The sequence below is a fragment of the Ahaetulla prasina genome, chromosome 2 (assembly GCF_028640845.1).
Source record: "Ahaetulla prasina isolate Xishuangbanna chromosome 2, ASM2864084v1, whole genome shotgun sequence".
Lineage (NCBI taxonomy): Eukaryota > Metazoa > Chordata > Lepidosauria > Squamata > Colubridae > Ahaetulla > Ahaetulla prasina.
In genome coordinates this window covers 266242402-266260283 of record NC_080540.1, presented here as the reverse complement: position 1 = coordinate 266260283, position 17882 = coordinate 266242402, and the positions used below count along the sequence as shown (strand labels likewise).

General features: G+C 35.4%; 1 protein-coding gene across 6 annotated transcripts in view; it reads left to right on the top strand.

The window, feature by feature from the left end:
• The window catches only part of VCAN (versican), a 111105-nt gene that overhangs the window by 50277 nt on the left and 42946 nt on the right, over window positions 1–17882 (top strand). For 3 of the 6 annotated variants that reach the window (XM_058169628.1, XM_058169633.1, XM_058169629.1), the window contains exon 7: window positions 6056–8245. The exons of 1 other annotated variant lie outside the window; for it this stretch is intronic. In XM_058169628.1, coding sequence (XP_058025611.1) covers window positions 6056–8245 — 2190 coding nt within the window. The remainder of the gene's footprint in view (window positions 1–6055; window positions 8246–17882) is intronic. 2 more of the 6 variants (XM_058169630.1, XM_058169631.1) reach the window with 2 other exon arrangements.

The window sequence follows — 17882 nt, the reverse complement described above, 5'->3', positions numbered from 1 at the left end:
TCCATAACATGTAAAAGATCCTAAAATTAGATGTTCTCCCTGATTGATGGCAGGGGTTCACATGGTTAAAGGTCTCAATGATTTCTTCATAGACAACTAACTTTTTCCCCTAGATTATGCTTTTATTTATTGCCAGATAGCAACAATGATATTGCCTGTGTCATAATTGTGCAAATGATGCAATTTCATAAAATCAAAATTTGCATAATGACATCATTTACATAATCATGCCATACGTGATATTATTTCTCTTATTTGTTTTCCTTGCAGGCATTCACCAGTAAAGATTCTAGATTTATTTTTAGGACTCTAAATCTGCTTTAACATTTTTTATAGAAACCCGTTTATTTTATAATGTTTGCATACTGTTCTAATTGTACAAGACTAGATGGTACAAAGCATCTAGACAAAACAGACAAAAATAATATCCCAGTTCATGGACAGGCCAAATTACTCAACTAATATTTAGTATCCAACCAAACTAATCAACAAATAAACGAATACATTTTACATAGTGAGTTGAGACCTGCTGTGCCAAGTTAAGTCCAAGTCCACGTGTTGGTATTACTTGGTTTTCTGGCTATTTAATACCCGAGGTTTTTAAAACAAGCCCATGACACTGACCATAATCATTTTGATAATGAATTTATTTCTACTGAAGTAACATAGTTCAATGGTTCTCAAACTGTGGTCCGCAAACCCCTGGGGAACCGTGATGTCACAGATGTCCACAAAGTCTTGAAGAAATGTTACAATTTAAATCTTGAATCTTGGGGGTCCATGGCCATTGTCTGTGGCCACAAAAGGTATTTAAAGGGGGGGGGGAGAGAGATTGAGAATCACTGACATAATTTCTAAAATGTTAATAATTTGTTTCATGTTCATTGTTGGTTATTGACTCAGTTCATAAATCCCACTCACTGGATTATTAAAGCTTAGAGGAAATTTTTGTTTTTGATGGCCAGCCAACAGCATGGTTCCAGAGGAAGGATTTCTGAATAGTATATGGTACAATGAAATATATAGGTACTAGTCATTTTCAGAGCTGTCCTCAGCTATCACCATAATTTTTTGGCAAGATATTATTTAGCTGCCAGGCATGGTTGTCTTCACCATCTTCCCACTGTCTCTATTCTTCCCCACTTGCTTGTTCATGTCTCTTCTCTTTTCTGCTGTCTATGTTTTCCTTTATACATATTTATCCCTATCCAACCAATTAAATGTTTCATAGTCACTACAGTCTCACAAATGCCCATACATGCCACATTCAGTAGTTGTGGCTATTACTTTTGCTCTGAGAGAGTTTATGATCAGAATAACAGAAGAACAGAGTTGGAAGGGACCTTGGAAGTCTTCTAGTCCAGCCCCCTGCTCAGACAAGAAACCTATACCAGGGGTCCCCAACCCCCGGTCTGTGGACTAGCACCGGTCCATGGCATGCCAGCAACCGGGCCACCCAAACAAGCAAAGCCCCATCCACGGAATGCAAGCAGCATATGAAACCATGCCCCCTCTGGTTCACAGAAAAACCTCTCCATGGAGCTGGTCCCTGGTGCCCAAAAGGTTGGGGGCCACTGCCCTATTCCATTTCAGACAAATGGTTGTTCAATCTCTTCTTTAAAATTTCCAGTTTTGGAGCATCTACAATTTCTGGAGACAAGTTGTTCCTCTAATTGATTGTTCTAACTGTCAGGAAATTTCTCCTTAGTTTTAGGTTGCTTCTCTTCTTGATTAGTTTTTCTCTGTTGTTTGTCCTACCTTCAAGTACTTTGGAGAATAGCTTGACTCCCTGTCAGTTATAGAGTACATTAGAATGGCTGTTAACAATAGCCCTACTTTCCTCTTGAAAGGTATCAGCTTAGCTGGAGTTATAGGAATAAGGAGTAAGAGTACATATATGTACAAATACACACACCAACAAATATATTATAAAATATTATAATATATAAAAAATATTATAATAATATCTTGAAACTTGCACTGGTAACTATATGAACTTGCGTTCATCTCTTTACCGATTAATGGCTTGCAATAAAAACTATATTCATTTTCAGGAAAAAAGTTATATATGAGGCCAAGCTCATCCTAATTGAAAACAAATTGCTCTGAAGCTGTGCTGAACCTATGCAGTTTAAAATATCTCACATGTATATGCATCCCTCAAAGATTTTTTGTGTGTGTTTTACTATGGAAGCATTAATGAAATAATTGCATAAGACCTTATCAGGGCTCATTAATTTTTAATACTGTAAAACAAGATACTACTTTAAAACAAAATACAAGACTATTTGTTAACATTTCCCTTTTTCTTTCTTAAGAGTAATTCAGTGAAATTAATCAGTCTTTTCATTGAATTTGCAAATTTCCCCTGAACTTTACTAAAACAAAGTTTTAAAATGTGGATTATTTAGTGTTTGTGTGTTTTTAAAAATCTTAATCATCCAGCTGTGAGATTTTACTGTGTTGGTTAGAGGAAAATCATAATAAAAACTTTTAAAAACAGACAATAGGCATACCTTAGATGAATCTTTTTCATATTATAATAAACAGTTCTAGCTTCTCAGAATATTCAATGAAAAAGCCATGATTTAATGGCAGAATACATGTTTCACACGTGAAAGGTCTCAGGTTGACTTCACAATGCCTTAAAGGACAGTTGGAAAAGAACCATGAAAGCTGGATGCTGCCGCATAGGATATGTGCTAAAAGAGATTAGTTGGTATTAGAATAGGCAATCATTTGGGACTGGAGCACATTTAAAATTTAAGAATATTTTGTGGATGTTTCCATAAAATAATTATCTTGGTGTAGAACTGGCTTGTATAGCTGCCATCGTGAGCATGTCTAGTCCCAAAATATATATTTACAAAAGAACAAACTGATAAGGTTACTACATGATTGTTCTCTTTATATCACATGGAATCTTCCTACCCATCCCAGTTTATTTTTGTGTTTTTGGTGGAGAAGGGAACACTTTTTCAGACGCTGATTGTAGCAATCCATTATTTTTGTTTTGTAAGGATGCTCATAAAGTTAAATTTAGGAACGAGCCAATGTTTTATTTTGCTACAAGCAGGCTCGCTTTCTTTTGATTAAAGGTTTTTTTTAAAATGTCAACAGGAAATATTCAAGAGTTGTGGTCTCCAGCTCCATAAAATATATAATGTAAAAGAGAGCGTATGTGACAGAATGTTTAGGATATCAGATTATATCAGCAGGACTCAAATTCAGAGTCACCATTAACCATAATAGCTTACTATCCTCTTTTCTCATCACCAAGTTTTTGTTGTGGGAAAAATGAGAAGATACCATGTTTTGTGAACTACATTAAGTTCCTAAAGGAAATGCAAGACCACCTTTTCCAGTTCCAAAGAATCTCAAAGCAGCCTTTTTTCAGGTTGTTAAAAAAAGCACATAAATTAGGACAGTCTTTGATGTAACAAATGGTTAGTAAGATAATCTGATTTCTTGCTCTAAACAATCTGGATTTTTTTAATTAGGAACAAGTGTCTCATGTATTGCATCAGAAGAAGCACAAAAAGATATTCCCCAGAACACTTGAATTAAGGAATTCAGTAATGCAAAACATCTGCACAACAGCAAGTAGGTTAAAGCTGGTGTAAAGCCTTTAAAAAAAAAGGCTCTGTCTGGATTATTTTTTTTAGACAAAAGGCAAATTAATTGTAGTGAATGTCTACTTTGAGAAGAAACAGCTTCAACCTAAATCCTTTTTTTTAAGCTTACAAATAAAATTCGGCTTCCTGAATGATGCTGGTAATGATTATTTGGTTCTCAGTAATGATAGTCAAATAAACCTGATTTTTGCAAATTGGCAAAAATCAGCTGAAATCTACCCAAGCATCTGGATAAGCTGGAATAATGTTTTTCTTTTAATGGACATATAATATAAAATGTTGGATTTTGTTAAACCTTTTCATGAATATAGAATAGAATAGAATTTTTATAGGCCAAGTGTGATTGGACACACAAGGAATTTGTCTTGGTGCATATGCTCTCAGTGTACATAAAAGATACGTTTAACAAGGTACAACACTTACAACACTTAATGATAAGCATAGGGTACAAATAAGCAATCAGGAAACAATCAATATCAATATAAATCATAAGGATTGCCAGCAATAAAGTTACAGTCATACAGTCATAAGTGGAAGAAGATGGGTGATGGGAATGATGAGAAGATTAATAGTTAAGTTAATTATTAAGTATAAACAAGAATAACGAGACAAGTTCTAAATGTGAAGTCCCTATGGGGTGTGTACATAAGTGTACTCTAGCGAGAAATTTAAGAGAATAAAATAAAAAAGCACAAGCTATTGACAGAACAGGATAGTGTTTCTCAATCTTATCAACTTTAAGATATATGTGGATTTTAAATCCCACAATTCTGTAGCCACCAAGATTGAAAAAATATTGGAATAGGGCATTATCCTTTTTATATATTCTTATTGCCTGCAGCATCCCTGTGGAGGGTGTTCAAAATATACAAAATGGTGGATGCAGTGTTGCAATCCAAGCTCCATTAATATGATGTGCATGTACAAAGGAGCGGGACTTCGATTACAACACTGTATCTGTTATCTTTTCGCTGAGAAATTGTGTAAAGATCCTTCTTTAAATAAACGCAAAGTAGTCAGGAAAGAAAATTATTTGGCCCTATTTCTTTGTAACCTTTGCTTCTAATTCTTTCTTTGATTTGAGGGCACTGCCTATATACAACATGCTATAGTTTATATGGTTTTTATATAGCTGTTGCGTTAAATTATTGTATAAATCATGATTAGGATAGCACAAGGTGCCCTGTCCATTAGAATTGCTGCTGATTACAAGGTCCTATTGTTGCACTGAAACTGAACAGTCTCCAAAGTCAATGAAGTCCTTACTTATGTAAATCCTTATAATGGAAGATATTGTTAAGAGAGCCATTCCTTTGAAATAAAGTGAACTGCTAGTAAAATAAACTTGGGTAGACTGCTTCTACCAATTGCAGAATGGTTTATTACATTAATTTCCAAAACCTTGAAGCAGAACTGTTTATTCAGCAAAGCATGGAGCTTTCAAACTTTCTTTCAAGTTCTTAATGTGGTAGTTATAAATAACAGTGTTACTGTTCTGTGTATAAAACACAAATTATTCATTAATGCGGAATTCCTGACTTCAGATGAGTAAAAGTAATCACCAGTTCAGAGAACTTAAAGGCAGCCATTTTATGATTTGCCTCCAAAGAATAAATGACAATGGTTATGAATTTAATTTTGTTCTCAGAACAGTTATGTAGATGAAATCAACATCTCAAAGAGTTTCAAGGCTGAAAATGACTGAATTTAAGTTTCATAAATTCTACTGCAACCTGTGGCCCATCTTTACCCAATTTAAAAAAAAACTTAATATCAATTATATACCTTTTAAGGCAATATTTTAAAAAAAGCTTCACTGAATTTCCACAAGAAGGGATGATTGATGATGATGATCATACACAAAGTATTGCTAATACAAGTCTGATTTTGTGATCGTAAGAGGGTTAACCCATTCCATAATTTTTAACTAATAGGATACAGATCACTTTATTGATTTATATCTGGGGTAAATTGATTCATTAATTAGAAGACTCAGGGCCTCTGGTGGCTCAGCAGACTAAGTCTGTCTGTTATTAACACAGCTGCTTGCAATTACTGCAAGTTTAAGTCCCACCAGGCCCAAGGTTGACTCAGCCTTCCATCCTTTATAAGGTAGGTAAAATGAGGACCCAGATTGTTGGGGGCAATAAAGTTGACTTTGTATTTAATATACAAATGGATGAAGACTATTGCTTAACACAATGTAAGCCACCCTGAGTCTTCGGAGAAGGGCGGGATATAAATTCAAATAAAAAAAATTACCCTTTTCAAAGCATGCTCAACAAATAATGTTTTACGGTAATGGGCTGAATGTGTGTTCAGTATCTCTAAAATTCATTTTGGATTCAAACTATTGTAACAATAAAATACAAAATTGTAGTGTAAATATTTCTAATTTGTTTATCATTATATTTTGCTAGATAAAGAAAATGTATCAGATTCTTCAACGGTTGAACTGAATATTCCTTTGGAAAGTGGATCTGCCAAACCGTTAACTGAACTAAATGTAATTCCTCCAAAACCTACACGTCATCCTTATGTATCATCACTCACCTCAGAAATGGTTACCGTAAAACAAGAAAAGAAGGCACCTCAGACCATTAATTTATCTACCTTTCTACCTCAAACTGTTACACATGTTTCTGATTTGTCAAAAATGACCCAAACAGAAACTGTATTAAGTGACTTAGTGGAGATTACACCTACCCAAGATATTTCTGATCTCCATGAAGCAAGTTCTGAAAGTCCAATTGAACAAATAGAAGTAGCTCCAATAAGAACTTCTGTGGATGCTATAGCAAGGAATAACCTGAGTGTACCTTTAGAAACAAAGGAAGAAACACATATTGGCACTCAACCCACCAAAATACCAGTAGAAGCAAAAAGTGGTAAGAAACTCACAACTATTGTCATTCCAAAAGAATTGCTCACTAGTATTTATGAATCTGTAGAAAAAGAAGATAAAGAGATTCTTTTGCCAGATCAGAAGCTAATAACATCTAGTACCATTTCTAAGGTAGATAAAATTGCATCTTCTACGACAATCTTAGATGAAAATGCCACAGATACACCAGATTCAGTAGCAACTTCATTTGAAAGCAAAACAATATCTACCCCGGCTTATTCAACGAGCTTTGAAATACCAGTGCTTACAACATCTGACAAGATTAGAGTGATACACTCAACAGATTCAGTAGAAAAGGAAAAGCACACAGCAGCACCTGTGGTTTCAGAGAAGGTGAAAGATTCTGTGACATTTATTCCAATACCCACAGCTTCAGATGTATTTTCAGGATCAGAAATATCAACAGGTGAAGGAAACATGTTTGGGTCTGAGTCTGCCACAAGACACATGCCTTTTGTCACAAATGTAAATGAAATAGAAGGGTTCTTTACAAGCTATGGACCTGAAGTGTCAAGTCATCACCTAATAACACCAACACCAGATTTGCAACAAGAAACAATTGAAACAGATACAAAATATGATTGGACTAATAATGAGAATACAACTGAACAGCAACCAATCTTTGAGATTTCAAGAGAAGATTACCCAGAAATGGTCACTGAAGGTATTGAAATAAAACAACCTTTTATATTTACAGATACCACAAAGACGGCAACTCCTGTTGCAATTTCAGAGAAAGACTATAGCAGTTCTTTGATTTCAGACACCATAGAAAATGAGATTTCTAAAAGTTCGGGTATAGTTACTACTCATGCAACACTCACAGAAACCATAACAGAAGTCACACCAGTGATTCAACAGGAATCTGTTACCAGAGATCTAATTATGCAAACATTGGTCACTGATCCGGCTTCCCCCACTGTTGTTCCAGAATTATATTCATTACCTGAACATGATGTAGCTGCTGAAGGATCTGCATATGAAATAAATTATACTACTACAGATACAAGCCCTGGTATAAAAATAGGAGATTACGACACAGTCACACAGTCTGAATTGTCTCTTGAAATCATTGATCCCAAACTGATAGCAACAGGTGTTCCTCCCATAGAATCAACTACCAAAAGTGAACATAGGTCTTCCTTGGACAAATTAGTAGTTCCCCTCTCTAGAGAAGAAGCTGCTCCTGTCACTAAAAAGTTTGATATGGGGGAAGTAGATACTTCAACTCATAGCCCAGAAGGATCAGGAATAAAAGAAGAAGACGTAGGAATGGAACCCATTTCATTTTCAGTTAGTGCAACAAGTAAACCAATGGTGGTAACTGGCATTGCCACCACTGTTGGTACTGTGATAGATAAAATCCCACCAACCTCAGCATCCAAACCTTTAATTATCAAAACACAGCCACCTCTGATTGATAGGGAGCCTGATGAGGATACAAGTAAAGATGTGCTGATAATCGATGAATCTATTTCTCCCATTAAAACTACTACTGATGATGATTTTACAGGCAAAACGGTAGAGCCAGAAATTGATACTGAATATTTTACCTCATCAACTATCACTGCAGTTTCCCAGCCCACAGGACCACCCACAGAGGTTTCAGAGTCTCAAGAAGAGCCCCCAGCTACTTCAGAGGTTGCGACAGAAAACCAATCTAACATACATGTATATGTTGTTGCTATTCCACAAAATGATACAGGTAAGATTTTAATACTGAGACTGATGTTCAAATTAATGTGGATATTTGGCTCATAGCTATATGACAAATTTTATATACATATAAAGTAGTCCTCAATTATTGTAAAAATGCATCTTTTATATCTGAATATTGAAAATGCTTCGTAATAGGATATTACTAATAGTTTCTGGTTACGTGGATATGGAAATTATTACGATTGTTAGACATTGAGACAATATTATTCGACCTTACTGCTTAATATTACCATATCATTTGATTGACATTCATTACCTGTGGAACAAGACATTATACTTTTCATGGCTTCCACACCATGCATTACTACTTGAGTGAAGCATTGCATTAACATTCCATAGTATGTAGCTATTAACAATGGCATTTGCAGTGCTATCAGCTAAACAAAATATACGCTCATTTTGTTTGTTTATATCCAAATCATTATGAAATTTGGGGAAAGAAAATAATATGTAAATTAGAAGGTTATAATCAAGCCTTTTATTTATTCAGTTTTAGCTGAAGGCACTGTTTGTGCAGCTTTAATCTGGGTATTCAGAACAGAGATGTCATCAGATTCTGAATTATTATGATGATTTCTTCTGAAAGGTGAATATATCATTACTAGAAAAAAATCTTAATAGTGTTGTTTGTAGAATTATAATATATTATCCCCTTTTCAGTTTCCCCCCTCCCAAGCAGCCCATTACCCTTGTAAACTTCACTGAATATTCTGATCATTCTATAAATAGAATATTTGCTGTTGTCTGTGTCTGTTCTTCATAGTGAACATGAATAGATTGGCTTAACCAAGAATTACTTTAAATGCTATTTATTTATTTATCACATTTGCATAACTGCCTGACTCACAAGAATGTGACTCTGGGTGATGTATAACATGAAAGTTTGTATACGAAAGTCTCAACTGATTGGATTAGTTTCTTGTCCCTGGAATCCTTAAGTGTCTTTCCATTGTTAAATGAATCTTTTCTTATCTCTTCCCAATGATATAAAATGTATCCAGTTTGCAGATGATATAATTATAGTGGTTTGTATACTAGTTAGCATTGTACTAATTTTATCAATAGTTGTAAACTAGACTAGGAACTTAAAATACCCTGGAAGATGGTAGATGACACAGCACCTCTACAATATTGGATTTAAAAGAAATAGTAATTTAAGTTAAGGATTGAAGATCTGGAGAATATACAAGGAAACAACCCCCCTTCCCAGCAAATTTTCTATTTAAGAATTGTTTATTAAATGACAGGTTGATGGATTAGAAGAGCAGAGGTGGCTCAGTGGTTAGAGTGCAGTACTGCAGGCTACTTCATCTAACTGCTAGCTGCAGTTTGGTAGTTCAGTTTTTACCGGCTCAAGGTTGACTCAGCCTTCCATCCTTCTGAGGTCGGTAAAATGAGGACCCAGATTGTTGGGGGCAATATGCTGACTCTGTAAACTGCTTAGAGAGGGCTGTAAAAGCACTATGAAGCGGTATATAAGTCTAAGTGCTATTGCTATTAAAGTGAGACTGTCATTTAACAGCAGTTTAGAAGGTACTGAGACTGTAACTTGTTATATAACAAATAATTTACAAGTCAGCATCTTTACATAAATGATTGAAAAAGATTTTATTTCACACCAGCTGTGTCTTAATTTTGTTTTAAAATGTACACTTTCAAACAATCTTAAACTAATGAACTATTTTATGAAAAGAGCTTCCTATTTTTGTGTGTGTGTGTGTTATTGTACTTTGGATGTTACCTGCATATGTGGGTTAAAACTGGGCATTTTGTTGATTTGAATAAATTAAGCCCTTTGATTCAAAGTCTAGGTGGGGAACAACAATCTTCCAGGTTTCCAGAGTATTGTGTTTTTGAAAATCCAGCCACGGGGTGTTCAAAGATCACTTGTAGACTTCAGAAGCTAAAAAATGTGGACAATAGTCTTAAATCAAGGATAATTTAAGTAGGAAGGTGTCTTGTCGGGAGGGCAATGTAGCAAGATTAGGGGCATATATTTTAAGGTAGTACATTTGGATCAGTGACTTATTGTTAAACCTATAAAACTATTGGATATATTATATTAACATTGTGTGAGGAACTGAACTCAAACTTGTTTATGAAGGTTCAGACTTCAATATAAAGAAAGTAATACATGGCTAGTAAGATTAAAAATTATTTATGCGAGACGACTTCCGGTATCCGGCGGCAACGGACATCTGGAGGTGCCTCTCCTGCCTCCAGTGTCCGAATCCGGCCGCCTCCGAGGCCCTTAGGGGCCAGGTGTTCCGAAAAGGACACCTGCCGCACGGACGGCTCGCCAGGGGTCTCCCAGCCGATATACAGGACTGGGGGGACCGATGCTGGCGCGTCCTAGGCTCGGAGGGGTTCGGAGGCCTCAGGCCGCGGCCATTATTTTGGTCGCCTGGGCGCTGTGCCCGTGACACCGGGCTTTGGATTTATAATTGCAGCAGCCTGGTGGTGAACAGGGAGCGGAGAAGAATTGAGGAAGGGAGAAGGAAGGAGATATCGGCAAATGTGGTGGAGTGCTCCGGTGCGGGGGTTTCTCCCCTGCGACTGGAAGGAGCACGAATCACTTTGGAGAGAGGAGAACTTAAAATAACAAGATTACCGGTTTTGTGGAGCTCTGGAGAGAAGAGGTGATGGAGAAATTTAGGAGGGAGGGTTTGAGGCCCCCCCTCCCTCTGGGGAACAATGGTGGCGTCCAGCTTCCGCCTTCACTATGAGAATCTTGATGACATCACTTCCCTTGACTTCCTGGTTGACTAACTGTACTCTGGACTCGTTGCTCCTGTGAGTGCCCCCTGGTGGATCCGGAGGAAATTACAAGGATACTGTGCTTGCCTGAGGATTTTAAAAAATTTTTTTAAATGGCAAAAGGTCAGAGACCAACTGCTGGAGAAATGGAGAGAATTTTGGAAAAGTTATCTAATATGGACAAGAAACTGGATGAAATAAGAGCAGAAATTGTGACTATCCAAAAGGATTTAAAGGACACTCAACAAGTCTCAGCAGAAAACAAGCAGAAAGTGGAAGGTCTGGAGGGTGAGATGCGGCAGTGCAGAAAAGAGAGGAGACGACAGGCAATGCTGTGCTTGGACTACAGATGGATAAAATGTCTTATTTCCTTAGGTTTCAAAATCTGGAAGAAGTGGACCAAGAAGACTTGAGAGATGTTGTGACTAAACTGTTGGGAGAATTTCTTGGGAGAGGTGTTGACTTTATGAATTGGGATGTGGATCGAGTTTATAGAGTTAATTCAAAATATGCACGCACGCATGCAGTTCCTAGAGAGGTTCATGTCAAATTTGTGAGAAGAGAGACGAGATGAAATTCTTAGAAAACATAGGAGTGGGGCACTGACTTATAGGGGCAGGGAGATAGCCATTCTGAGGCAGATTCCCAGACAGGTACGTGAAATGAGAAAGAAATATTACTTTTGTCAAGCAAATTGTACCAGAAGGAGTAGGCTTCAGATGGCTGATGCCAGAGGGATTGATGATTTTCCGGGAGGGCATTACGAAAAAATTAGTACAATTGGAGGCTGCGGCCTACGTGGAGGAACACAAAGCCCTCCTGGAATTAGATGACCCAGGAGTTGAAGAAGGGGAGGTTATAGACCATGGGGCGGAGGCGGCTGCCGCTGTTTGCGGCCTGGAGTTTGGGCAGGCTGAACCCAGAGGTCTGAGATCCAAAACTAGGAAGTGACAATGATATTTGGTATTGTGTTGGTTTTCCTTATTCTCCTTTGTATGATATTCTGATTATTCTTGACCCTTCTTTATTGCGTATGTAAGATTGATAAACTTAGCTACTTCGTATCACCTGCTTGCCATATGGCTGTTGTATGTGTTTAAAATTTTGAGTAAAATTCTTATCTTGTATAAGAAAAATGAAAATTTACCATACCTGATATGTATTTGTATAAACCTTTTTTGACCAATAAAAACTTTTTGGAAAAAAAAAAAAAAAAAAAAATTATTTATGCAAGTTCAAATTTCCCTGCAGTTACTTATTTATTATTTATCAAATGTATATGGCTGTCACACAAATATAACTCTAGGTGCTATATAATAAAACCAAAAATTAAAACATTCTTCAAAAACCGAATGAAGCATAAATAGAAACAAGATCACACGAGATAATGCATCAGGATCTTACATACGAGCATCCTATTACCCAAGTATCCCTAATGGAAAAAAATAATGTTACTGGGAGATTTTTAGACTTGGAGCAAAAGTCATTGGGAGGGGTTGATACTCCAAAAGACAGGAGCAATAGTACAGTTCTGTACTGTGTATGAAAACTTATAGATGATAGTTGATTTGAAAGTCTTTACAAAAGGGATAGAAAGGCTTGATTTATATATATTTAATAGAATCTATGAAATCAATCTGATAATGCCTTTAAATTTTTACAGCAAATCTGATAAATAAAAGCTTTTTCTTTTGTCACAGTATTAATTGTTTAGTTGTTCACTGAGACAAAAATAGTGAATCTTATATGCAGAACTATCCAATTCTTTTAAAAAGATAGTGAGAAACTTGGAGAATTTTATTAGTTATCAGTAGAGACCTTCTTAGTTATTTTTAATAAGAAAGAGCCGTCATTTACTTTTGAGAACTATCCCTGGATAGTTCATTACTATTGTAAAGACTGAATTTCATCTAACATTCAGCTGAGTAGTCTGTTTCATTCATATTTAATAAGAAAGATTTTCAAATAGAGTTAGTTTTTCAAATACTTGTTAGGTATCATGAACAAAATTCTAAAGCAATTAAAGTTAATATTTATTATAGTTCTTGAGAAAAGAAAAGGATTATAGACACACTGAGTACATTAGAGTGCCAATCAAAAACACCTAAAGAATTTAAATCATTTTTGAATTCTATGTGTTAAATCTTCTGTTTGATAACCTCCATAAGCTTTTCTGATCCTGGAGATAACAGATACTTGTCAGAAAGCAATTTGCTTGTGATGGTCTTCCACCATGGGAATCTAAACTTGCCAGATTATATTAACGAAAGCTTTCCAATTGTCAGGCTAAGTGTTAGTCAAGCTGTCAAAATAACCAAACATTTGCTTTAATTTTGGGTAACCCAGTTCTAATTAGAGGCTGAAAAAGTGTTAGAAGTGCATATGGGAGATTTAAAAAGCTATATTAAAGAATCTGATTGGATTTTTTTCCTAATAGCCATAACAGACATAGAGCAACAGCCTATTCCAAAATGGGACGTGTGTGTGTGTGTTGTATTTTGCAATGTTGCCAAGACAACATGGATATTACATAGAAATACCAGTGGTTTCCTTGTAGCTTTTAAGGTATCATGAACCCAATAAGACATTATGATTATTTTACAACTTGATGTACCACCACCTAAATGATTGTGGGTAGCTTACAAAACCATAAACATATAATTAGTGGTATAACACGCTTCTATTAAAAACAACAACAATTCATACTAACTTTTAAAATGCCTTTCACATGGATGAAACTCTTAATACAGATTTTCACTGTTAGAAAAAATGTAACTGGAATGAATCATTTCTTTTTTCAGACATTAAAACACAAACATTTTGTTGCTCTTAAACATTGTGAAATTTGGATCACAATGGTCAAAGGTGAATAAGCTGATACTAGAACAGGATGTTACCAAATTAAAGAATTGATCAAACTCTATCTTCCAACCTTATCTGAAAGAGAAGGAGGGAGAAGAAATAGGAACATGATTATAAATAGTAGTAGCATTTAATAATAGCAGTCCCTGGAATTCTTTTGTGATGAGTTCATGCTACCTGAACTCTTGTGTCCTGGGACTGGATTCTTGCAGCATTTTGTCTTGTGAGCCAAAAGAAGTCTGACATAGACAATACAAGCTAATCATTATTTCTGAAGAAATATCCTGAGGCAGCACAGATATGGGTCATTGCACATTAAACCAAAGTCAGAGCAAATGTTCTGTGTAGTACTATAAATGTAAATAGGTTTATGCAATAGAAATATTTAAATGATTGTTAAACCATGACACTTTTCAAACATATTTAAATGAGCTAATTTTAAAGTTTAGAGTCATTTATTAAATAATTAACTTTGCTAAGCTTCTGGCTTTACAGCAAGCAATCAAAATCATTGATGAACAGAGGAACTATATATGGCACAACATTTTTTTTTTAATTTGCTAGTATTCTCAATTTACAATTTTACAATGTGATGTTTAACATTGATAAGCTATTTTACTGATGAAATATGGTGATCATTACAGCAATGTCTTAGTATATGAAATGTTGCCTATGCCTCCTAATTTTCATAGTGGTAGGAATCATTTCATTATAATATAGTAATGTTCTTAAATCCCATTCAGAAGGAATTTGTTTCTCAATTTTTTTCTTAGATATAACTTGATGAAATTGAGACAACAGGTGAGCCTGACTAAACAAGTAATGCTCAGTAAACCAATATTTTTTACTCAATTTAAGTAATAAATAGGATCCAGTAATGTGCATATTTATTATTTATTGCATGTGTTACATGATCTTAGTTGCCACTGAGTAGTTTCCAACATTAGTTTTTCTTTGAAGTTATTACTGTGCCAATAGTTCAAAATAAGAAATATATTTCCCGTATTCATGGTTCTGGTTAGTTTTTGTACTTTTGATTTTGCATCATATCAACAGTTTCATAACTTTTCCTTATATAAAACAATACACAGTCACTGAAAGAACTTAAGGTAAAGTAGTGGACCCCCTAAAGTAGAAGACCAAAACTCAACTTTTATTTTTTCTAAAGGACAAAACTCTCATATGATTGCCAAGTGTCATTATTATTTTTAATTTTAAGTGTCACTTTTATCCAAATGTTACAAGATTTGGATAAAAACCTGACTCGCTTGTAATCATATAAAATATTAAACTGTGGATAATTAATAGTTTAAAGTTTAATTTAAAGAATTACGGAGGTGAGCTACATTATGCTCTGAAGCACTGCAAAACATTTCACACTTTATTTTGACCCAGTGCTATTCTCATGGACTACTATAAGTTATAAAGTACCACTATTATTAGAATGTGTTTTTTTTTTGGATGTAAATCAATATTTTATATTATTTTAAACTACAAGGTTAGCTATCACTTAATTTGATGTATGTGTTCTCAGATGGAAGTCCCACTGATTTCAGTGAGTTACTTCCAAACAAATAGATCAGGATTTGCAGCTTTTGAGATGAAGACATTTTCTTTCATCAATATTTTCCAAATTCTTGACTTCAGTGATACATTTAACATCAGCTTCTTCGAAGACAAGATGTCTTTCGAATTTCTTTCCTGTGACATTAACTGATAACCAGCTACTCAGGATTCTTTATTAACCTGACCAGCTTGATTAAGTTTTTTATTTTCCAGCATTGACATTACATTAAAGCATTACTTTATTTTAGATTGAAAGAATGCTGTTCCCACTAGTGATTCTAAGTATAAAAATGCTTAGATATTAGAGTAACAGTTGGAAGGGACCTTGGAAGTCTTCTAGTCCAACCCTCTGCCTAGGCAAGAAACCCTATACCACTTCAGACAAATGACTATCCAACATCTTCTTAAAAACTTCCAGTGTTGGAGCATTCGCAACTTCTGGAGGCAAGTTGTTCCAGTGATTAATTGTTGTAACTGTCAGGAAATTTCTCCTTAGTTTTAAGTTGCTTCTCTCTTTGATTAGTTTCCACCCGTTGCTTCTTGTCCTGCCGTCAGGTGCTTTGGAGAATAGCCTGACTCCCTCTTCTTTGTGGCAGCCCCTGAAATATTGGAACACTGCTATCATGTCTCCCCTAGTCCTTCTTTTCATTAAACTAGACATACCCAGTTCCTGCATCCGTTCTTCATATGTTTTAGCCTCCAGGCCCCTAATCATCTTTGTTGCTCTTCTCTGCACTCTTTCTAGAGTCTCAACATCTTTTTTACATTGTAGAGATCAAAACTGAATGCAGAATTCCAAGTGTGGCCTTAGCAAGGCATTATAAAGTGGTATTAACACTTCACGTGATCTTGATTCTATCCCTCATATGTTTATGCAGCCTAGAACTGTATTGGCTTTTTTGGCAGCTGCTGCACATTGCTGGCTAATATTTAAATGATTGTCCACTAGGACTCCAAGATCCCTCTCACAGTTACTACTGTATACTGTGCACATATACTGTACCTGTGAATTTTGTTTTTCTTGCCTAAATGTAAAACCTTACTTTTTTCACCACTGAATTTCATTTTGTTAGATAGCGCCCAATGTTCAAGTCTGTCAAGAGCCTTCTGTATCTTAAGCCTATCTTCTGGAGTGTTGGCTATTCCTGCCAGCTTGGTGTCATCTGCAAATTTGATTAGTTCTCCATCTATCCCCTCGTCTAAATCATTGATGAAGATGTTGAAGAGTACTGGGCTTAAAACAGAGCCTTGGGGTACTCCACTGCATATTTCCCTCCATGTAGATGCAGTTCCATTGAGGACTACACGTTGAGTGCAGTTGGTCAGCCAGTTACTAATCCATCTGGTGGTGATGCTGTCGAAGCCACATTTTTCTACTTTATCTAGTAGTAGGTTATGGTCTACTTTATCAAATGCCTTATTGAAGTCCAAGTAAATTATATCGACAGTATTCCTCTGGTCCACTAATTTTGTCACTTTGTCAAAGAATGCAATAAGATTAGTCTGGCATGATCTGTTTTTGACAAACCCGTTGACTTTTGGCTATTACTTTGTTTCTTCTAGGTGTTCGCTGATTTGTTGCTTTCTTTCTTAGATGTTTGACATTCCTAAATGTCATTTTTATTTAAACAATGAACGTCTTTGATAGATGATTAATTACAGTAAGAGAGAAAAATATTTAAAAAACCTTTATTAAAATTGCTAAATGTAAAAGATTTCATAGACTTTAGTAAAACATTCTTTGAAAGATTCAGATTTGCTCTTGAATTCACTGATCCTTAAAGTGTTATTGTTATATAGCACTACTGCTTCCATGGATAATGCATTCCTATATTTATCTCACTCACCAGCTATAATATACTATTTGGGAAATTCCGCTGAACATTTTAGGTCAAGACTTAATGCCATATAAAATATGCTGAACCCTGACTTCCTTATTTTATAGCCACTGTCAAAATAAGAAAAGTACACTGTATCTACATACAGTCCCTGGGTATAAATCTCAGTTTTGTCCCTTTCCTTCACCAACAAAATTATTTGATTAGCAGCAGTGTAAGAAATCATATTTTATCAAGTAAGGTCATAGATACCAATATATTTATCGGTTTAGGGACCATAGTATTTCAACGTTTGAGAATCCCTAATGCACTGTGAAGCAGATAGTCATTAATAATTCTAAAGATTTATGGGGCTTTTTTTATGTGCAAGCTCCAGATTGAAAAGTGCCCAGGGTGTTACTATAATCATGCCAACATTTCTTTATAAGGGCGCTGTGAAGAAGAATTGTTTGAATATTCCAAAAGAAAACATGGTTGCAAGTTTGTGTAAAATAGCGGGAATGTGACCCCAGAAAAGTTTATTTGTACAAATTGTCTTTATATCAATTCAGTATTATAAAGACTATAAGAAATGAATGCCAACTTGATGTAGATAACTCT